The sequence below is a fragment of the Balaenoptera acutorostrata genome, chromosome 15 (genome assembly GCF_949987535.1).
Source record: "Balaenoptera acutorostrata chromosome 15, mBalAcu1.1, whole genome shotgun sequence".
Lineage (NCBI taxonomy): Eukaryota > Metazoa > Chordata > Mammalia > Artiodactyla > Balaenopteridae > Balaenoptera > Balaenoptera acutorostrata.
In genome coordinates this window covers 89,284,940-89,306,718 of record NC_080078.1, presented here as the reverse complement: position 1 = coordinate 89,306,718, position 21,779 = coordinate 89,284,940, and the positions used below count along the sequence as shown (strand labels likewise).

Sequence of the window (21,779 nt, the reverse complement as noted above, 5' to 3'; positions counted from 1 at the left end):
AGACCACGTTTGACCCTGGCTCTTGGGCTGACCTGGGTCTTCTCATCACCCAGGAGATCTGATCTGATCTCTGGCCTCAGATCCGAGCGTGGCAGACTACTGGCTCAGTGACAGACCTTCAGGGTCAGCCAAAGGCACAGGTGCTGGCCACTGGGTGTCCCGCCCCCCGGGGGTGTCTTCCTTAGGGAGAACTGTGGGTGGCAGGGCTACCACTCTCCACTCAGGGACGTGCTGCAGACCTGCCACACGAGCCACTGCAATCTGGCTGTCCACACGGGGAGGGCCAGTCCCGCGGGGCAGGGAGCAGGCACGTCGCACACAAATCATACAGGAGGCCTGGGGAAGCCCGGCTGACCGGCCTGAGGGCCGGCAGAAGCAAGTGCGGGGACAGAGGACCGAGCACGGCGTCATGTCACGTGGTTGTCAGCGCCGGACCATAAGAACGGGGTGGCCGGCACACAGCCGTCAAAGTCAAGTGAGCTCGGGCGACAGTGAGATCCAAACCACAGTGCAAGGAGGCTGGAGGAGGGGCCGCGAGGAAGGCCAGGGTGGCAGGGCATCACTGCACGACCCCCCGAGCTGATGACGGGCTCTAGGGTGACGGCAAGGCCAGGCAGGCGGTGCTCGGGTCGGGCGGACGCAGGCCAGCACCGGTGCAGAGACAGACTGGGGAGCGGAGAGCGGAGGGCAGGGGGCAGGGGGCAGGGGGCAGGGGGCAGGGGGCGGCTCTCAAACGCCAGGCAATCTCTTCCAAAGGAAGAAAGAACGAGAGCGACTGGAAAGTGAAAGTTGCTTCAAGGAGACAGACCTCAGTCACGGTCACTGAGCAGCCGCGTGCGCCGCTGGGGAGGGCGTTTATTACCGAGCGCACTGGGGGAAGGGGCTGAGTGTGGCCGGCCCCCGCAGCAGCAGGGAGCCCTTCCTGCGACAGCGCCCGGCCCGGGGCCCCGGAGAGCGGGGACAGGGAGGCACACGCCCCTGGGGTCCTGGCCGAGGCTGTCTTCCCGTGCAGCCGGTGCTTCTTGGGTGGAAAGGAAGGGGCGAGGAGGCGGCGTGGCCGCCGCGCCCTACCAGTCCTGGTTGTCCCAGCCGTCGTCCACGGCGGCCGGCGGTGCCGCCTCCTTGACGGCCCTGGCCCTGGTCCTGCCCTCCGCCCCGCGCCCCCAGGCCTCCCCACCACCCATGTCGTCGCTGTCCCTGTTGCTGGACGCAGACGCGGGGCCCGGGCCCCACGCGTCCCAGCCGTCCGAGCCCCTCTTGTCGGCTGAGGGGTCCGCACACGTCCAGCTGTTGCCGCTCGGGGACCTGTGGGCCCTAGCAGGGTCGGTGCTCCCGAAGGTCTCCCAGAAGTTCCGGTCGGTGGTGCCGTGGGAGCTGTCCCCGCCGCTGTTCTGACAGCTCCGGCCCTCCGGGGCTCTGGGACAGAGAGCGGTCTCTGAGCGGCTCCCAGAACCAGAAGGTCCAGAAGGTCGCCGTCGTGGCCCTGAGCCACCGGGTCTTCCCCAGGTTCCTCCCCAGAGAACGGGGATCAAGGCCGAGTCCAAGCCCCCAGCCAGAGCCCCATCCCCAACCAGGGCGCTCAGCCAGTGCCACTCAGGGTCCCAGAGCCACTGTTCTCGCTCTAGGGCAGAGAAACCCAGTCTCAGGGCGGCTCCGCCATGGAGCTGAGGCCGTGGAACCTGCGGGAGGGACTCAGGTCTCCTGCCACCAGAGCCCACTCTCTGCCAGTCCCACCCAAATGCAGGATGTTTTGAAGGAAAATGTAAAGCGCTGGTTTCCTGCAACGATTAAGGGGAAAAAAACCCCAGACCCTTCTCTGCACCGTGGAGTCCCTCACCCAAACCGCAGTCGCACCACTGAGCACAGCGGACAGCACGCCGTGGGGGAAGCGCTGAGGCATCCCGCCCGTGAGCGCGGGAAACGCGCCCAGCCTCGGGCAGACGGACAGCACGCGCCACGGCCGCAGTAGCCGCTGCTCCAGGCCCGGCCTGAGACCATCCATCCCCCCACCAGATCCCCAGGGTCCCACCTGGGGTCAGAGAAGAAGGCTGATCAGTCTGGGCTCACAGCAGAAAGGCCCGGGCGGGAGCCCTGAGTGCTCCGGAGTCCTGGGAGGTGGGTCAGAGCCCAGCCGCACCCCCTCTCCCTCAGCCTGTCCCACAGAGGCGAGGCTGAGACTCTCTCCCTCCCCAGCCCTTGATGGTGGCAGCTCCCACGAGGTCGAAGGCAGGGCTTCAGGTCAAGAGGTCAGGGGGCCGACGTGCCTCTCTGCACCCCCAGGGCTCCAGGGGTTTCTGCACTGTGACCCCTGAGCCCCTGGGGAAGACACACCTGCCTCCCAGAGACCCCAGGGGAGAATGCCACGGAAGGGGGCCCACTTCGGGAAGGGGGGCCGGTATACCTGTCCAACGGGTCCTCCGCTCTCCCAGAAAAAAAGGTGGTGACGTCCCTCCATCCCCTGCTACCAACTCCCTGGACCTGGAAGGAGATGTAAGTGCTCAGCCTGGGCTCTGACGCCAAGTGCAGAGTTGAGAGACCTGGGTGAAGCTTAGGAACACGGTGACACCACGGGGCTCGGGCCGGCTCACCCCGGGCAGGCTCTGCCGGGGACGGCGGGATGCCCGCTGTGTGGACGCAGAGGCTGTGGCCCCAGGAGAAGCTCCTGGGTGGGAAGCAGGACAAGCACCAACCCACCCCTCCGCCCCGCCCCCAGCGGCGCTAAGGCAGAGAAGGCGGCCGCCCCCAGCGCACTCACCAGGGGAGGTCGGCAGCAGCAAGACAAGGGCAGAAAGAAAAGAAGCAACAGGTTAGCGGCTGTGACAGGCACCTGTCAAGCTGTTTCCATATTCCTCAGGCTGTCGGCACCGGAGCGTCTACCTGACCCTCCTCATGTCCTACAGGCCCCTCGGGCCAAGAAGCCGTACGGGGCATGAAGCGCCCGGCCCTTCCTGCTCGCGGTTCTGGGCTCCTTGGAATATGGAGACGCTTTCAGCCGAGCCCGCCTGCCAGGCGGGGGCTTCCCTACCTTGGCCGCCAACTCAGAGAACCCACTGGACACATCATCAAAAATCTTTCCCTCCTTCACCTGGTGGATCGAAACAGCATCGTCATAGCCGAGGCAGGTGCCCCGCTGCCCGTTACGGACAAAGGACAACGCCCACCGACAGCTGTCAGGGGACCTGCCTCCGCGCCGCGTCGCCCCCTCCCCAGAAGCGAAGGGGAGGAGCAAGCCGACCACACTGCAGCCCGGGCCGGTCTCGCTCGGACCCTCCCCCGGCGGTCTCCCAAGCACAGGCTGGCACTGGCCGCAACCCGCACGCCCCCCACCCCCGGGAGCTTCTCTCGCCGCCCTGGCCTCCTCCGGGGCGAGGGGCCGGGCGCACACCCAGCCCCGCGGGAGCAGAGTACAAGGCCAGGCCTTGCTGGGCTGCGGGACGAGAGCCACAGGCGCAGCGCACGCGTGAGGCCACGGGGCGTGAGCACGGGAGCCTGAAGCCCGAACAGAGCCTCCCAGCACCACCTGCCCCCCGAACGAGGCCCACGGGAGCCGCACGCAGCCGAGTACCGGAGTCCCCGCGTTACCTTCTCCTGGGCAGGTTTGAGGACACCCTCGTTCAGACCGTGGCCCAACTCTGACGCCTGTTGGAAGGAAAGACGCGATGAGAAAATGCCACGTACGCAGCAGCACGTTCACCCCAGGACTGCGAGCTCTGCCCGCGGAGGGAGGGCCGCAGACGGCGAGCAGCCCACCAGCACCCGATGCGCCACGCTGTCGCGGAGGCGGGAGCCCGCTGCCCCGGCCTACGCGCCCGGCGGAGGGACGCGGGACAGCATCAGGCTCTTGGAAGTCCACCCCATCCGGTGGCCACCACCAGGCTCGCCCCATCGGAGCCCACAGGATCCATCCCAGGAGAACAGCCCCTGGCAGCCCCCCGACACACACGGGTGGATCCCAAGCCCCACCTGCCCTCCAGGGGCCCCGCGGGAGTCCGGACAGAAGGGGATGGAGCCGGGGAGCGAGCCCAGGCCAGCAGCTCAGGCGGGGGGCGGGCAGGACAGAGGGGAGGCAACCGCGGAGCGGGGCCCTCGCCCCTGGCACAGGACTCCCCAGCACCCCTGCAGCAGCAGCCTCGGGTTCTGGATCCCGCGCCTCCTGCCTGTGGCGTGGACGCCCGAGCGCCGTGGACGGGCCACGCGGGAGCCCGTCGGGCTGGGGAGCAGCTCCGAGCGTGAGGGCAGGGAGCCGACATGCGGGCCACAGCGCGGACCACCCGGAGCAGGGCGCGCGCCGGACACACAAGGGGGGGCGGCATGCACGAGCACGGATGCGGCCTTACCAGCTCTGGCTGCTGCTTGGAACCCCAGAACTTTACCCAGACAGCATGGGGAGACGGGGGGCGGGGGTGGGAGAGAGAGCGAGGCGGTGGGAGCGGTGTTCGGCAACAACCAGGACAGGGTCCCGTGGGCGCCGCACGCTCGCTAGACCCGGCACCTCCCGCCTGGGATCTTTCCAGCACGGTAGGAGCAAGCAGTTAGGGAGTTGAGATGGGGGCTCAGAGAGATCAGCCCTCGGGGCGTGAGGGGGCCCGCGTGGCCCCAGAGGCTCCTTGGACGGCCCGGAACCACGCCGGGACCGCCGGGGCTGCCAGCCAAGGTGTGAGAAAAAGACGAACACCAGGGCCCGAGATGCTGCCCGCAAGAAGGGAGGGCGCTAACCAGGGACAGAGGCATGCTGTTGCCACAGGATGCAGACCCCGGTCCCCTGGGGGGCGCTGGGCCTCCCGTGTGCGGTGGCCCAGACATGGCACAGAGCCTCCTTCCCCACGAGGCGGAGGGCACAGGGGCCTATGGCTGCCCGGCTACCAGGGACGGGGCAGGATCTAAGCCTCCTCCACCTGCTAACCCGCAGGCGCCCAAAGGGGCACATGGACACGTGAGCCTGGGAGGCAAATGCATGCACGGGCCTGTCAGCGCCCGAGTTGCCCGCGGAAGCGCCCTTCCCCTGAGCGCGGGGCACGAAGCCAGCGACCAGCCTAGAAACCTTGAGAGCACGAATGCAGAGGCTTCCTTTGTTACCTTTTGACTTGCCTGGGATCCAAACTTTGTCGCCTGAAAGGAAACACAGAAAGAGGGCTTTCTGGTCAGCCGCCTGACGCTGGCCACCAGGGCTGCACGTCCTTGGGGCCGAGACACCCGTGCTGGTCTCCTGACGGCCGCGAGGCACTGGTGCTCACCCCACAGCAGCTCTAGGGGCCCCGCAAAGCTGCCCACCACACCCGCTTCCCCTGGAGGGAGGCCGTCAGGGGAGGGGCACCCAGGATGAGGGAGCAGAGCTGACACCGACCTCCCCGCTCTGGAATGCAGGGCGTACAGGCCACCCACGGGCCCACAGGTGGGGCAGGTCCCTCTCCAGCGAGCGCTCCCCCTCCCTGCCGCGCGCAGTCTGGTCACACCTCTCACCTCTGCCCAGCACCCCAGCCGCTCTCATAATAAGAGGGAAAGGCCTGGATCCCCACCGCAGCCCCGCAAAGCCCCGGAGAGAATCAGCAGAGGCCACGTGGCAAAGCGCTGGTGCCCCAACGCCAGGCTCCTCCCCGGGCTCTGGTCCTCAGAAACTCCTGTCCTGGCCTCTCCGGGCCTGTGTGCTCTGGGTCAGCCTGCCAGGCAGCCTCTCGTCCCTGCTCTGGGCTTTCCTGTCACCACCACGGCACGGTCTCCCCGCCAGGCCCGAATCCTCGCACACACCTCTGTCCTGTCCCTTCCTGCCTGGCTCCCACCCGGTCGCTGCCAGGAGCCGAGCACATGTCCACAATCCATCCGCCTGTCCTGACAGAACCCCCAAATCCTGCCTCGTCTCGAGCCCAGGAGCAGGCGAGGGCAAGAGGAAACTCGGGCGGTCTATACCCTGGAGACCCAGCAGCAGAAACCCGAGGCTTTGCTGGGGCCAGGGGGAGGGGGAGGCAGGGAAACCTGGGACACCCGGACCCCCTGCCGGCACCCCCCTTCTGGAGCCAGCCCAGCCCCTGCAGGCAGCTCCGCTCTGGCCGGTACACCACCAGCTGTCACAGCAAAGAACGTCCGTGGGGCCTGGAGGATTCGCCAGGGCGAGAGGCCGCTCGCCGAAAGCCCCTCAGGGCAGATGGACGCGTGGCCTGAGCCCCGTCAGGACCCCCCGTCTCCCAGAGCCACCTGGCCTGCGCGGCCGCGTGACGGGACAGGCTACTTACACCCTCCTTAGCTGCTGAGGCAAACCTGCTTGCTCCAGTGGCGAAACTGCTCCAGCCCTGAAAGGAAGTGACACAGAAGCCACACGGTGGCTCCACGCGTGGCCACCAGGGGGGGCTCCTCGGACTCGCGCCGGCCGCCTCGCACCCACGTTCTGCGGGAAGGACGCAGCCGGGGCCCCGGAAGCAGCTCCCGGCCCGGCTCCCTAGAGACACGCCTTCCCCCGAAGCGCCCCGCCGCCCCTCCAGACAAACCACGGGGCGCTGGGGCCACTGAAAGCTGTCCTCCTTCCTCTAAGTCCCAGGTTGTTTCCCCTAAGCCTCCAAGATAGATGAAAGCAATTTGGAAATAGAAATTCTTCATTTAAATCCCAACTCAGCCTGTTCCTCCTGAGGGAGACGCGGAGGGACCCTCGCGAGGAACTGAGAAGACAAGTGCGTGTGGCCTCTTCCCCGTGGGGGCGGGGTGACACGGAGACACAAACACTACAGCCTGGGAGGCGCTTCCGGAGAGCCGGCTCCCGCACGGCGGGCCAGGCCGACAGCCCTTCTTCCCCGGGGCAGCCCCGGCCCAGAACCCACGTGCTTGGCAGGCTCCGCCAGGAGCGGGCGGCCAGGCGGGCTCCGCTCAGAGGAAACGAGCCTTGCTCAATCTGAGGGACGCGTTTTGTAGCCAAAGTAAACAAACGACAAAACACGTGTGGGATTAAACACCATAAGCGGCGCTTTAAGAAAAGGACGTCAGTGAAGGAAAGGGAGGGGGGCCTCTGTGAGGCGGGCCAGCGCACGATCCCAGGATGGCCAGGCTCCAGGCTCTGGGAGGCCCCTGGGGGGCAGGGGACGGGCAGGACGGGCGTCCTCACCGAGTACAGGGACGACATGGCGCTGTTGAGGAAGTCGTCTTCCCTCTTCGGAGGCGGTACCGTGTTCCCAAACCCCACGTAGCGGTTCTCCTGGGCCCTGGCGGGGACACAAGCAACAGCCCTGCTGCTCCCGACAGCTGGGGGTGCGGAGGTGCCCAGACCTGGGACGGGCACCCCGGAGGACGTGCGGCTCCCACACCCCAGTGTGGGGTCAGGCTCTCCTCTGTTCGTGGGATGAGGCCCTCCTGCTGCACCTGCCAGAGGACCTGGCGAGACCCAAAGCGACAGCCGGTCACTGCAGGGAGTGGGACAGGCTCGACCACAGGTCAGGCAGGTTCCAGGAAGGAAACACGTCCTTTCTGCTCCCAAGCATTCTTAGCAGTGACTTTCTCTAAGTGGTTTTCTCTCCACTCGAGCCCCCCACCCGAACCTGGGCTGCCAGACAGCACCGCAGGCCTGCCGACTCTGCACCCCCTGCAGACGCGGACAGCAGCCTCCCCCGACCCTCGCAGGGGCCAAACCCCCGGGGGCCAGGTCTGCCTGGGCCTCCCCCAGCTTCCCCGAGCCCTCCGGGGGCCTTACCCTTGATAGGAGCCAAGGTCATCGTTCAGCCAGTCTTCAAAAGCTTTGTCCGCGGAGGTGGTGGAGTTCCGCAGCTGGCCAGAGGCTCTGCAATGGAGGGTCAGAAGTCAGAGAGGCCGACAGGGGGTGGGCACACGCCCACAGGACCACGGGGGTCTCTGGGAGGTGCCGTCACGCCCACCTGCTCACACCCGGCTCCTCCAAAGCTTGGAGCAGAGGGTGGCCCAGGCTTAGGCTCAGCGGCTGAAGCCGGCAAGAGGCCGGGGGGGGGGGGGGCGCTGCAGCCTGGTGGGGACGGGGGGCCACAGCAGCTCCACGCCTGCCCACGCCTGCAGGGAGGCCACAGGGGTCGCGGCCAAAGCAAGCGCTCGGCAGGGCTCTGGAGCCCTTCCGACCGGAATCTCGCCACACAAGGGGGAGGAGGAGGGGAGGGCCGCTGGGCACCCCTGGTGTCAACAGGGAGCTCTCTCTGAGACCGGTCACCCCGGAACACCAGCCTCCAACCCACAAGAGGACACAGGATGCCCGCCAGGGGGATGGGTCACCCCGGGGACGTGGGCAGCCCTCAGGCAGGACAGGAGACGTACACAGCACTGGGTCCTACAGAGATGCCGTGTGCTGGGGGCACAGATCTGAGGAACGGGGAATGGTGCTTCTACTTCAGACGTACCTTTACTGGTTGAATTTCTACTAAAAGTTTGAATTGTAACTTAAAAAGCTGTTTTTCCCACTGACTTTCAGAAACGGCTCACAACCGGAGCTGTTACCACAACAGCACAGGGACCCTGAGCCTCAGTTAAGGTCAGAGCCGGGCAAACCCGGCCCAGAGCCCGGCCCGCAGGACAGACGAGTAGCTACCGGTGGGCAGAGGACGGCAGCGTCCTGGGCCGCGGTGGGGTCCAGCTCTGGGCGGGCGATGACTCCGGAGACCATCCTCTGCCTTCGGCCAGAGCGGCCACCTGCACACGGAGCCAGGGTGTCAGGCAGCGGGGCTGCCGCCTGCCCCACACACCGCCCCGCGGGCTCAGCTGCCACGGGCCGGGGCTCTGCGGGTGCCGACGCCGAGACTGGCTCTCACGATGGGCAGAGTGAGCAAGCTCTTGGTCGGTGTGGCGCCCGGGCCCCCTCTGAACCCCCCGAATGGATGCAGCGCTCCCCAGAGGCTGCGAGGAGGGCCCATCCCTCAGCCCTCCTAACCACAGGCCACCTGCTTCCCCTTGGGTGGGGCGAGCTGGGGCCACGCGTCCTGTCTGTGTGTGGACTGCACTTGGCCTCCGCGTCGTGTCAGAACCCACAGGAGATCTCAGCTCCTGGAACCACTACAGCAGCCGATGTTCAGCGCTTACTGAACGCCTGAACCCACAAAGCAGCCTGCACACGGCCGGGCGGCCTGTCCTCACCTTGTCCCTGAAGAGGGCGGCGGCCTTGCTGCTGTACTTCTCCTGCAGGGACCAGCAGGGGTCGTAATCCTCTTGACACTCCAGGAACTCCCGGAACTTAGCGTTCCCGCCGGCCTTCATCTTCTCCAGCTCTGCGTCCTTCCACTTGTCCATAGTGACGGAACGGACAAAGCTACACACCAGAGGGCCGACCTCGCCACCAGTACCAGCATCCAAGAGCCCACCCCAAACAGTCTCGAACTAGACACGTGCACCTCCTGTGCCAGAGCACCGGAGGGGGTAGGAGCTGGCCTGTGAGGTGGCCCGCACCTTCCCGTCACCCGCCAGGTGGCAGGCCAGGAGCAAAGGGCACTGACCTGAGATGCACCCCGAGCCCGCGGTGCTTCCCTGAGCACTCCAGGCAGATCCAGATGCCGTAGGTCACGCTCACCCACTGAGGGTTGAAGGCGCCGCACTCAAAACACACCTGCGAAAAGCGCCCAGGTGACTCACCCGGGGCGGGGCGGGGCAGGGCCCGGGGACCCCGAAGACCCGGTGGGGAGCCCCGAGAGGGGGCAGAGGGAGGCTGGCTGGTAGGCCAACGGTGACAGGGAGGGAGGACTCTGAGGCCGCGAGCAGCTCTGAGAGGACCCCGAAACCTAAGCGAAGGGTCAAGGAAAAGCGCACACTTACATTGTTTTCATCTTGCACCCGAACTTCCTTAAGAACTTTCCTGGTTCTCGGGCTGGCCATGGCGCTGTGAAAGAGAAAAACAAACTTTTCAACTTCCAAATAGGTCACTTCACAAGGTCAACCTTTGGTGCAAACACACTACAAAGTATGGCTTCAAGAAATTCCGTGAAGCTGCTTGGAAGCTGCAGGGCAACAGGGCTACTTACTGCAGGAACCTGCTCTCCCCGTGCTAAGAAAAACCGAGATCAGTCTGGACGCTCCCGGGCCAACCGCAGCGGGATTATTAGGGGCAACGCGCAGTTACTGGAGGCCGCTCATCACGTACCATCAAGACCACACGATTTATAAAAGCATCGGTCTTCTGGTGAAGTTCACAGCAAGGGGTGGTCTTCACAAAACGTGCTCAGACTGGCTGTTAAATCTCATTTCCCCTTTTCAGGGCGACTACACCAGACTTGGGCTGACAGTATCCGAAGACAGGGAGCCCCACATTCTCGGCCCCCGCAGCCCCTCTACCTTCCTACCGGCGCAGGGAGGCTCCTGGCCTGGGGCGGAAGCAGTGGCCCCGAGTGACACGGGAAGAGGCTGGCCCCCCTGGGACCATCTGAAGGATGGAGGTGACAGACAGCATGGCCACAGCAGGGCAAGGACAGGGGCCTATGGGCCAGCAGACCTGCCACCGCGCCTCAGGGGGACACTGCTGGGGAACAGCAGCCACACAGCCTGGGCTGAAGAGAAAACCCATTTACCTCTTGATAGATCTCCTAGCTTCGGCAAAGTTCAAGTTCAACGGGTGGCCCGGTAAGTTTCAGGCGGGGGATGGGGAGGGAGCCCAGCGTGGTGTCGGCAGTAAAGTAACCCCATGGATGCCCAGCCTGAGTCTCAGGCTGGCCCTTCCCTTGTGACCAGGACCTGCAGGCTGTCCCTCCAGCTCCCCCGGCAGCATGTGTCCTCTCAGGACACATGGGCCGCTTAAGGGCCACCTGGGCTGCGGGTGGTGTCTCCAGCCTCCGACGCTGCACCCCACTGTCTGTGAGGGACTGCTCCGACCAGCTTCCCTGCCGATGCTTCAGCGTGAAAATCCCAGGAGCGGCAGTCACCTTCGGTTACTCCCCAAGGGGACCCTGCCTCTCCCCACACCCAGGCCTCCTGAATCCTGAGCCCCGGGATGCCTAACGCCCACAACGCCCACTTCTGAGCCAGCTGAGGTTAGGAGACAAATGTCTGCTTTCTGTAATCGAGGGAAACAAAGCCAATGGCTCGCCAGAGGCGCCTTTCTGCTCTGTATTTCTCTGTGCTGTGCATGACGGTCTCGAAGGCAAACACCTGAACCCACAATCCTGCCCAGCACCCAGCACCCGGCCCGACCCATCCAGGTGGGATCCTGTCCTCACGCTGAGCTCCAGTCACCCACAGAGCGAAGGCAGAAATGGGTGGCCCCTGGGAGCTCTTTCCAGAGAACTGTGCCTGCCCAGAGGCTCCCGTTCTGGCCAACAGAACCCAGGCAAACAAAAGTCAGAACTGGGGTGAGCCTGCCCTGAATTTCTAACCGCGTAAAAGAAGGCAGAGAGAGCGTCTGCAGAAATACTGCAAGGAAAATACGTGGAAAGTAAATGACTTGGCTTGGATTTAAAAGGAACTTTTTTTGGACGTGAGAATCCTTTACTTCTGTGAAATGCTAACTTTAATACATAAAAAACAAATACTTCCTAACTTTCAAAACTATAGTTTGTCTTGAAAAATAATCCAAGAACTCCTGCATTAATGCTTGAAACCAAACATAGCTCTCTGCAAGTGAACGTGGCCTCAGTAAACGGTGAACCAAATAACACTTCTCAGTTTATGGAAGAAGCCACTTGACAGACGGCAGAACGCTGTTCCTTAAGTTGGGACTTCCTCAATGCCTGAGGTGAAAAGGGATGACTTAGGGACACCGCTTGGGGCTGTTACACAGGCGACGGGCAGAAATCCTGCTCAGCTTTCTCAGAAACCACCTGAGGCCCCCGAAGCACCTATGCCGAAGAACAACCGTTTCTCACCTTAAAACACCATTACTTCTGAACTTCTGCAGGGTGTGGTCCCAGGAAGGGATGCCAAAGCCAACTTAAACGCTAATTATCCCCTGGGCCATTATCACAGCCCCACCTGGCACAGATACAGAGGATGGCGGAGCCCTTAGGCCTGCACTAAATGACACAATTAACTCTCACATGGGTGGTCAGCGATGAAGCTGTTTAACAGGGCAGACGAGCAGCACAGTTCTTCTACCTAAACGCACGGCCGCTGACAGAGAATTCCAAAGTCCCTTCTTGGTTTCCTCTCCCTCCCCCAAGACGATCACCCACGGCCGCCAAGGGTGAGGCTGCCATTTCCGATTAGACCGGCCTCTCCAACACCGAGGGGGAGGACCCTTCCCTCTTAGGAGTGGAAGCCCCTTCAGAACTCAGACCCGGCCTGACGGGACCCTGTGTCCAAACCAGCTCCTGGTTCCGAAGGAAGGGACGGGGCAGGGCCGGCTCGCCCCACGGAGGGGGTGTTGGTGGGCAGCGGCCCGTGACAGCCTCAGAGGAAAGAAGGCTGGGGGCCGGGGGCGAGCTGCGGGGGGCTGTGGGTCCAGGCGGGGGCGGCCAGAGGAGGGGGGACGGCCGGGGGCCCGTGGACCAGCCCCGGGGTGGCCGGGGGAGGGCGGGGTGGGCGCTTCCAGGTCCTGCGGACAGCGGCCTCGGGGCGGGTGGGGGTCTGGGCGGAGGCGGCCGCCGGGAGGGGTCGTGGACCAGCCCGAGGGGAGCCGGGGCCTCGGGGCCTTGGGGCCTCTGCCGCGCGCTCACCGGGCAGAGGGCTCGATCCTGCGCGCCGGGTCGGGCCGGGTCAGGCCGGGGTCAGGGCCGGGGTCCTGGCCGGGGTCGGCCGCGCCGCGAACCTCACCGAGGACGAGCGCCGGCCACCCACCCCACCGCCACCCGCTTCCGGCTACGTCGCGCCTCGCAAGGCCTCACGGGAAGCCGGGGACGGGCCGGCGGGGGCGGGCCTTCCTCCCCGCCTGCTTGGCCGGAAGCGCTGCGTCACCCCGTCGCTATGGGGACGCGTCCTCCTCCGGGCTGCTGTGTCAGAGCTGCTAGTCCAGCGGGGACCGCAGTAGCCTGGGGACCGACAGCCGTGCTCACCAGCGGTGCGCCGTCAGGATCAGACGGGAAACTGATGGCCTGCTCAAATGAGAACGATTCATGGGCGTTTACTCACAAGGGGGCTGGTTAGGAGGGGATGCGCTGGTTTAGGGCACCGCAGGAATTCTGCGGGAACCCAGGCCTGGAGCAGCAGAGCTGTGACGTCAGCAGACTCCAAGGAAAAGGGGGAAGGAGGGGTTCCCGGACTCGGGAAGGGCAGTGTCCTCAGGGCCGCTGCCCCAGAGGAGCTGTCATCTTTTGTTGAGGGCATGGCCAGCCCAAGGTGACCTAGTAGAAGAAGCCACAGGAATAAATACCGGCCTCTCTGGCCTCTCACCCTCTGGTCTCCCGATTTTGCCTCCCACTGGCCGGGCCCACCGGTGCAGTCTGAGGTGGAGAAGGGTAGGGGGTGGGCACGGAGGGCAGCTGGAGACGTTGCAAGCAGGCTGCAAAGCAGTGTGAATAGTAGAATCCCAAATATGGGAAATATGACTGTAGAAAGAAAACTGTCCAGAGTGATGATCTCTGGGGAGTGCAACTGCAAGTGATTTTTGGTTTTGTTTTTACTCTGTGCTCTTATGTGTATTCCACATATTCTTCATTGATCTATGTAACTTTTGGAGTGATCAAGTATGAACATTTTTACTGAGGTATAATTTACATTCAGTAATTTACGTTCAATGAGTTTTGAGAAATGCATACTCCAATGTAACCTCCACCATGATCAATTTTATCCCCATTTCTTAGTTTGCCTGTTCTAGAACATCATATAAATAGAATCATGCAATAAGTACTCTTTTGAATGGCTTCTTTCACTTAGCATAATGTTTTCAAGGTTCATCCGTGTCGTAGCATGTCAGCACTTCATTCCTTTTTATTGCTGAATACTATTCCGTTAAATGAATATAACTCTTTGTTTATCCATTCACATGTTGGACAGTGGAGTCATTTCTGAGTCTTGGGTATTGTGAATAAAGCTGCCCTGAAATTCACATGGGTATATTTTAACATTTCTTTTGCATAATTACCTAGAAGTTAAGTTGCTGGGTGATCGGGGAGGTGTATGTTGAACTTCATAAGAAATTGTGAAGCAGTCTTCCAAAATGGCTGTACCATCTCACACCCCACCAGCAGTGTGAGAGCGCCAGTGTCTGGCGGGTACGCTGGGTTATCTCATTTGCATTTCCCTCCATTGCTGGTTGAAAGCTGCCCTGGAGGATTATCTTAGCTTCCTGGCCCTTCCAGCCCACCCTGCGCCCAGCTTAGCACGAGCACCTCATGCAGCCAGGGGAAGCCGTCAGGAAGGAGCCAGCAGGGCTTGCAGTGAGAAGCCACTGGCGTCACAGAAACAAGAGGACTGAGGTGATGTGCACGGGGCACCCATAGGGTCTACACAGGGACAATGTGAGACAGTGTAGATTTCGGCACGAGACCCTGGGGCTGGGACTGTGTGGGTTCCACAAGTTCAGAGAGCAAGAGCCACGTGCTGGATTCCTTACGTGGGCTCCCTGGAGGAAGCGGGCTATGAAGGATGTTGAAAGGGAGGAGAGGAAAAGGGAAGGCGGTCCCTGAAAGGGCACAGCGGAAGCCAACATTTGGCGCTGGCTAGTGCAAACAACGAGCAGAGGCTGAACTTTCAGTTTTCTGATCATAAAGCTAAAAGGCCAACCCCTACTCCACCCCTGGCTCTGGAGGCCTGGGGCTACGCTCGTCCCCAGAGCCAACAGCAGGGAGGTGGCCGTTGCAAGGACAGGGCAAGCCTGCCTCCTCACAGCATCCGTGGTGCCCCTGCCTCTCTCTGCCATCTCAGGGCTGGCTCAGTGACCAAGTAACAGAGGATCAATCTGGGCATTGACGTGATGAACGGAGCAGAACATGCAGCTGCAAGCTGGAAATATTTTATTACCCCATCTGAAGTATTTAGATAATTTGTTTTTTTTCTAGAACTGCTGGCAGTACATTAAATTCCAGTTAGAGTAACGTGATCATCTTTGTGGTTTCCTCTCCAGGGCTGCTGAAGCTCTCGATATGATATGAATAAAACTGAAGGGAATACGAGGGCAGCAATATGAAAACCTCAGAGTAAATGGCTACGCAAGGCTGGGGCTGGCCTGGGCCACACAAGTTCACCTGTGAAGTCACTGTGGGACCCGGGACACATCACTGCTGCCTCCTGGACTCAATTTCCCCATCTGTGAAAGGAGGACCCCAATTCCCCTTCCAGCCCAGGGGCCCACACTTCCTGCCCGCTTGCCAGAAGTCAGGCCCTGGGCTTGATAAGGAAGATCTTGTGTAAACTGCACAGCAGTGCAGCTCTTTCCGATGTGAACCTGTTGTTCAGGTGAAGAAACAGAGGCACAGAACAAGTAAGCAATTTGCCCCAGGTCGAAAAGGCAGTAAGTGGTGGAGCTGAGGTTGGTACCCAGCCTGTGTAACATCTTCCTCAGAGTAGAAGGAGGGCATGTGGGGCGAGCGTCCACTGGGGGCGCAGTTGTGTCCTCTGATATGACCCAGCACCAGTCTCAGAGGTCAGTTTCATTCCAAACATGTGCAAGTGACGGAGAAATTGGGTTGGGCCGTGAGCACTGGTCAACCGTGACCCTGTCAGGGTCTCACAGCTGGGTCCCGGGGGTCCAGCCAGCTGCCATCAGGGGTGGCAGAGCCTAAAGAAACAGCTGAAGCTACGCAGGACTGGTGAGGGCCATGTGTGTACATGTGTGTAAGTGTACACATCTGTGAGCATGTTTGGGTTTGCACGTGTGTGCAGTGTGCATGTGAGTGGTGCGTGCGTGTGTACGTTTGTGCATGGTATTGCATGTGTGGTCTGTGCCTTAAGGCTCGTTAGGCTCAAGGTCATTGTACTGAGTCCCCCACGCACACAGAGACAACAGGTGTGGCTTTGGGGTGTGCCCCAGAAGAGGTGCCGCCCACAGGGCTTCCCAGAGAAGCAGTGTCTGCCATACCCGCTTTGCACAGCGGCAGAGGCTGCAGCTTGGAGTCGGAGAGACCGCCCTGGCCCCGGCCAGTGGCAGCAGCACACAGACGCGGGCCCAGGCTACTCAGACCCCAGAGGCACCCCAGCAGCGCTCGTCCGGAGCTCCTGCGCACGGGGAGAAATGAAGCCAGGGCTGTGTCCACCTCGCCCTCAGGAGCACTGCTCCGCCCCGCACCCCGGGCATGGCCCACAGGTCTGTGTTCCTGAAACCAGTGTGGGCTGAGGAGGGGCCATGTGGGGCCCCGTGAGGACAAGGCTCCTTCCCTGCCTGGGAGGGTGGCTCTCAGGAAGTCTCGCTGCCTATATTTAAAGATCAGCCATTCTGTGGGCCTCCAGGAGCCTGGGGCATGGCAGGACCTTGGGGGCATCTTGAAATGACTATCTAATCCCATTGACTGGCCAGCGCTCCAGGGCCGCCTGGAGAGGTGGACGCTGGCCATGGATGTCGCCAGAGCCGTCGGTCTCCCTCTGGACTCTTAACTCCTCTTGAAATCTCTCCCATATTGGGCTCAGCGCGGGGGCAGGGGTGTTTCTCCCAGTGTTTAAGGGGATATGCCTATGCCACCCAGCCCCCACGGGGCTCCAGGGAGCAGTTAGACCCACCTTGAGGCTGACAGGGCCTCAGGTGCCTGGAAACAGCCCCAGTTTCCCAGCAGGAGGGCTCGAGGTCAGGATCATTCGCTCTGTCCCAGAGATGTGGATGGAGCCGACTGTTTGCTGGGTGCTGGTGGGAAGAGGACCAGATGGACCCGGGTGGCACTGGAGCATCTGTGATGAAGGGAAGGGCTGACCTTCTGAGGGGAGCAGTGCTGCTGGGCCCGGTGTGGGCTCAGGTGCTGCTGAGGCAGACTTTTGAGCCAGATCCGAGGGAGGAATTGAGTCCCTCCTGGGTGCCAGCCCTCACGACGGGTCCTTAGAAGCCCACAGAAATAAAGGGACACGAAATCCTTAGTTCCTATCACTGACCTTCTGTTTTTCGTTCCCCAATAGCGTGTGCCTTTCCTGATGCAGGAAATCAAAGAGATGGAGGGGCCCCTGCTGGTCAGCGTTGGTCCTGATGCCGGGCTCTGGCGCACAGAGGGTGCCGCGATGTCCCCCGGGTCCCCTCCCACAAGGTGCACGCCCCTCAGGTGTGGGCCTGTAGGATGCACTCAGAAATGCTCACATGGTGTAGACTCTCAAAGTGGACGTGCTGGGTAAGCTCTGGTGGATTCGACCAGATCGTTCCCAGAGACTTTGTACTAAACGCCCTGATGCGAGTGTGCCCGTTTCTTACGACCCCTCGCGGCTGAGTGTTACTGGCAGCTCGTCTCTGCCACGCCATGAACACACGTGTTTTCACTGCTGCCATGGTTTTCATTGCCTTAACGGTGCTGGAGCTGAGCGCACGCACGTTGGCCGGTGGACATCCCCCCGTGTCTGCGCCCTGCCCGTTTCTGTCCTCCAGTGATCACCTTCCATGGCCAGGGCCTCCCTGAAGCGGCTCCGTCCTGCAGCTGATAGAAGGGCGTGGGGCTGGCTCAGGCTGAGGCTGTCACACTCCTGGCCTCTGGCTTGCCAGGTGAGGGGACTTGGCCCCACACGGAGAAAGGCCTGGTCAGCCTCAGCCCCATCTGACCCCTGTTGCTGCCTCTAAATGACGCCCAGGAAGAACTGGGCCCCAGGATGAAGGAAATGGAAGGAATGTCAGAATGTGGTCCTGCTAATTCACGAGGCCGTGCATCACTACGGAGCACAACTGCTCCTGAACCGGAGCTGTCGTTCCTCCTAAAACACCCAGGAACTTGCAGCTGTGCCGAATGACACTCGGTCACACAGGCTAACAAGTCACGGCCAGGAATGTATTGAGACAGGGCCAGCTTCTCAGACTGCAGGCCTGAGGGCTCAGATCCCGGGGCTATGACAGAAAGACCCACACACCCCCTGCCTTAGCCCCTCCCATGCCTATCCAGATTCTAGTTGTTAGAGACAGAAAACCCAACCCCACATGGCTTAAACAACAAAGGGATGTTATTGGCTCATGTGGTGAAAAGTCCAGTGGTAAGTTGGCTTTCAGGTGAGGCTTGATCCAGCAGCTCAACAATATCACTGAGAGCCAGGTTTCTCTCTGTATCTTTGCTCTGCTGTTCCATTTTCATCCGAAGGTCCCAAAATGCAGCTCCTAAGGCTGTAAGCTCCCTGTTCACATCCCAGCTAAAAGCCCAAGATTCACTAGCTTCGGTCATGTGTCCACTTCTAAACCAATAACAGGCCAAGGGGATGGAATGTGCTGATCTGTGGCATCTAAGCCCCGAGCTCCAGCCCTGGAGCCCCAGAGGGGAGGCAGGTTCCCAGGACTGCAAGGACCCCAAACAGAAGTCTGAGGGTCAGGTGAGCTCTCCTTGTGGCCGAGGTTGAGGTGGGCATTTTGTGGCTCCCCTCTGTGTCCACGGGGCCCAGCATGAGCCCAGCCAGCATGGTACGAACACTGGGGATGCCTGGGTGGGGCTCTGCCTGTCTCCTCTTCTCTTCGGGGGAGCTGCTGCTAGAAGGAGGGAGGGAATGCATGTAGGTGGACAGGTGGATCGTCTCTCCGGAGAGGCAGGAACTCGGCCTGGAGGCAGGAGGGAAGAGGGGTTTCGGTGGACACAGGACCTGGTGCCACGGGGAGGCTGAGAAGGGCCGGCCAGGGGGTGGGAGGCAACTGGGAACAGCCACTGACACACTGACCCCAAGGCCAACACGACGGGGGTGGGGGAGTGAGGGTGGGGCGGAGGGGGGAGGGGGGGCCGGGCGGTTGGAAATCAGGCCTTGAAGGACCACAAACCCAGCCAGTCACGTTTTGGGCTGAGCGCTCATGGTCGGCCAGCCAGGAGGCCTGAGAGCCTGTGGCCCCGGGGGGCCCACAGCATCCCTCATCCCGCGCTCTTACCTCCCAGGCACCTGCCGGCTGTGAAATCACAGGGCAAGGGGAGCCACCGTGCTGCGATCCTGCCCCCAGCTCCCTCTGCTGCTCCTCCCAAAGCCCCTGCCCCCGCGCCCCGGCTCTGGACTCACCCAGACCTGGACCCAGTCTCGCCTTGAGCTGCGGGCGACCAGGTCTCTGGACCTGGCGGAGTCTCAGCCTCTGTGAAGCTGTGAAGCGGGATCATCATCGCTCCTCCCCCACGGTCCCCGTGACGTCGAGGGAGGTGAAAGGAGGTGCGGCCTCTGGGCCCCGGGAGGGGCCCTGGGCTCCTGGTCACTTCACACCCCACCCCCACCTGCGCGAAGACAGAAGCACAGCCTTCGGGAGTGGCAGAGGGGGTGTCAGCAGGGCTGGAAGAGTCTGTCACCTGCCGTTCCCTTTGCTCCCAAAGCCCAGGAGTCCTTCCTGGGGACTCGGTAAATGTGGCTTGATGTGGGCGGTCCTTTGCCACTCGGGGATCGTACCCCATGCCAGCCCTCCATCGAGAGAGAGACAGACAGAGGGAGAGCGAGAACCCAGAGCCAGGCAGGGGGGCAGCCGCTGACCTCAGCAGAGGACACACGCAGTCCTGCAGACCAGCTTCCCTTCTCCTTTGTTTCCAGTTTGCTTAATGAGCCAAATGTTTAAGCAACTCCACCGCTACCCCGCTTTCCTCTTTAATCCCTGAACCGCTGAGAGTGATGACGAGGTCCCAGTGAGAGCTGCGGACGCGTCCTCTGGGCTCTCCTGGACCGGGTCTCAGGAGGCCCGGGCCGACGCGCCGGTGGACGGGCCAGAGACGACACCTGGGCCGTGTTTGGGTCACGGCAGCGAGCCGTCTCCTCCCGCCCAGCGCTTCCAGCTCTCAAAGGCCCGCAGGAGGGCTCCGGGATTTAATGCCTCGTCTGTACCCCAGCCTGACGGCGGGCACCCTCACAGGGTCTGTGGCCCGTCTGGGAGACCCAGTGGGGTGTCTGCACGCGGGGCCTCCACCTGGGCCGCGGGAGTTTGCGCCTGTGTCAGGCACCCCGGGGAGCCTGAGGCCGCTCTCCGTCCTTTGCTTCTGCAGGTCGCCCAGCTCTGTTGCTCTTTCAAAGGAAGGACAGGATCAACAGTGCCTCCCGTTGGGCTGCCTTTTATCTGGTCCGGATTAAGGGGTCAGGCCCCCCACCCCATGCAGTTCTGGGGCTCAGCCACTATCTTTCTGGGAGTGTTTGGTGATAGTTAGAAATTTCTCCCAGACTCTTCTGAAAACATCTCAGCACATGGCAGTTTCTGTCGCTCTGGGTGAACAGAGACGGCGAGAGGTTTTGACAGAGCTGAAATTCCTCTAGCCCCGCTGTGAGTTGACCCCTCACAGGCCCCGCGGCCGGCTGTTGTTTCTGCCACAGGGAGGGCTGAGCTCTGCAGGGTGGATGGGGGTGGCAGAGGGGTGCAGGGGGCCCCCCAAAACCTCAATCTGGCTTCTCCAAGTGTAGTGCTGAACGGTGGCCTCCGGAGGATACGTCCCTACTGCCTGGAACCTGTGAACAGGACCTTATTTGGGAAAAGGGTCTTGGCAGGGATTGAGTTAAGGATCTCGCATGAGATTCTCCTGGATTACCTGGGTGAGGCCGCAATGTGTCCTTACAAGAGACAGAAGAGGCGGGACAGACAGAGGAAAAGGCCGTGTGAAGATGGAGGCAGAGACGTGAGTCATGTGCCACCAGCCCAGGGACGCCTGGGCCACGAGAGCTGGGCTCAAGGATGGGCCCCGCCCCAGAGCCTCCTGGGCCACGAGAGCTGGGCTCAAGGATGGGTCCCGCCCCGGAGCCTCCTGGGCCACGAGAGCTGGGCTCAAGGATGGGTCCCGCCCCGGAGCCTCCTGGGCCACGAGAGCTGGGCTCAAGGATGGGTCCCGCCCTGGAGCCTCCAGAGGGAACGTGACCCTGCCGACACCTTGAGTTTGGACTTCTGGCCTCCAGAACCGGGAGAGAATAAATTTCTGCTGTTTTAAGCTCCCCACCCCCCACCCAGTTTGTAGTAAACTTACAGCTGCCACAGCAAATTGCCTGGAGGCCTTCTCTGGGCGAGACTGCTCTTCCCCCAGGAAGACTCAGTCCCACACTCGGAGCGTCCAGCTTTCACCCTCTGGAAACCAGGGGCACCTCCCCCGACCGTGCCACCTCGGCCCGCAGACCCCAGGGGCAGGCTTTCCTCCAGATTCGCTGTCTGTGCTCAGCTGTGGGCAGTGTGGACGTTCCCGGCCTCACCTTGGTGACCCGGCAGCGTTGCCCAGGTGTCAGGCTGCCGTCTGTCCCCCAGCTCCTGGGACGGCCTGCTGGGGGCCTGGAGATAGCCCACCTCTGTTCTCTGCTCATGACTCACATGGCATTGCAGTCTCCTGCTGCCCCGATCTGGCTCAGGCAAGGGGGCCTCTGATCACTGAGTTCCATCTGGGGGTCTATGTAAAATGCAGAATTGGCAACATTCAGCTTCCAAGAACCGTAACCCTCAGCCAGAAGGAATATGAAGTGCAGTGTTACGTAAAATCTCACAGTCCAGAGGGGACCTAGGGAGAGTCATAGCCTTGTCATCTGTAAAACGGGTGGCTCTGCACCCGGGGGTCCCTCCTGGCCACACAGCGTGCATGCCCCAGGTGTACGGACGCCATTGACCCTGTGCAGAGCCCCACACGTCAGGTCAGTGTCCGAGCGGCTCTGGTTGACCCCCGACCCCTCCGCCAGGACCCGTCCTTCTGGAACAGGTGATGCCCAGGAGGCCTCCAGGAGGTGCCAGCAGGGGAGGCTAGGCCAGTTCCACCCGCACCTGGAGTCAGCTTTGAAGAGGAGGAGAGGCTGGCCTGCAACGACTTATTTCACCCGGCATAATGTTTTCAATGTTTGTTCCTGGCACAGCAGGTATCAGTAACTAGATACCTTGTTATAGCTGGATACACTCCATTGTATGGCTG

General features: G+C 62.1%; 1 protein-coding gene across 5 annotated transcripts; it reads right to left on the bottom strand.

The window, feature by feature from the left end:
* Positions 1 to 813: 813 nt before the first annotated feature.
* On the bottom strand, positions 814 to 12,737 carry ARFGAP1 (ADP ribosylation factor GTPase activating protein 1). Of its 5 annotated transcripts, none has more exons than XM_057529646.1 (14): positions 12,570 to 12,737; positions 9,742 to 9,805; positions 9,426 to 9,535; positions 9,070 to 9,241; positions 8,528 to 8,628; positions 7,670 to 7,756; positions 7,088 to 7,184; positions 6,228 to 6,284; positions 5,077 to 5,109; positions 4,338 to 4,367; positions 3,583 to 3,639; positions 3,026 to 3,085; positions 2,402 to 2,472; positions 814 to 1,416 (listed from the first exon to the last, which is right to left on the bottom strand). In XM_057529646.1, the coding sequence occupies exons 2-14, from the start codon at positions 9,799 to 9,801 to the stop codon at positions 1,068 to 1,070; spliced, it is 1,284 nt and encodes a 427-aa protein (XP_057385629.1). In that variant the 5' UTR covers positions 9,802 to 9,805; positions 12,570 to 12,737; the 3' UTR covers positions 814 to 1,067. The 5 variants fall into 5 exon arrangements, with proteins under 5 accessions (XP_057385629.1, XP_057385628.1, XP_057385631.1 ...); XM_057529645.1 differs by having other exon boundaries at positions 2,402 to 2,478; positions 12,570 to 12,735; XM_057529648.1 differs by lacking the exon at positions 3,026 to 3,085 and having other exon boundaries at positions 12,570 to 12,736.
* Positions 12,738 to 21,779: the final 9,042 nt, after the last annotated feature.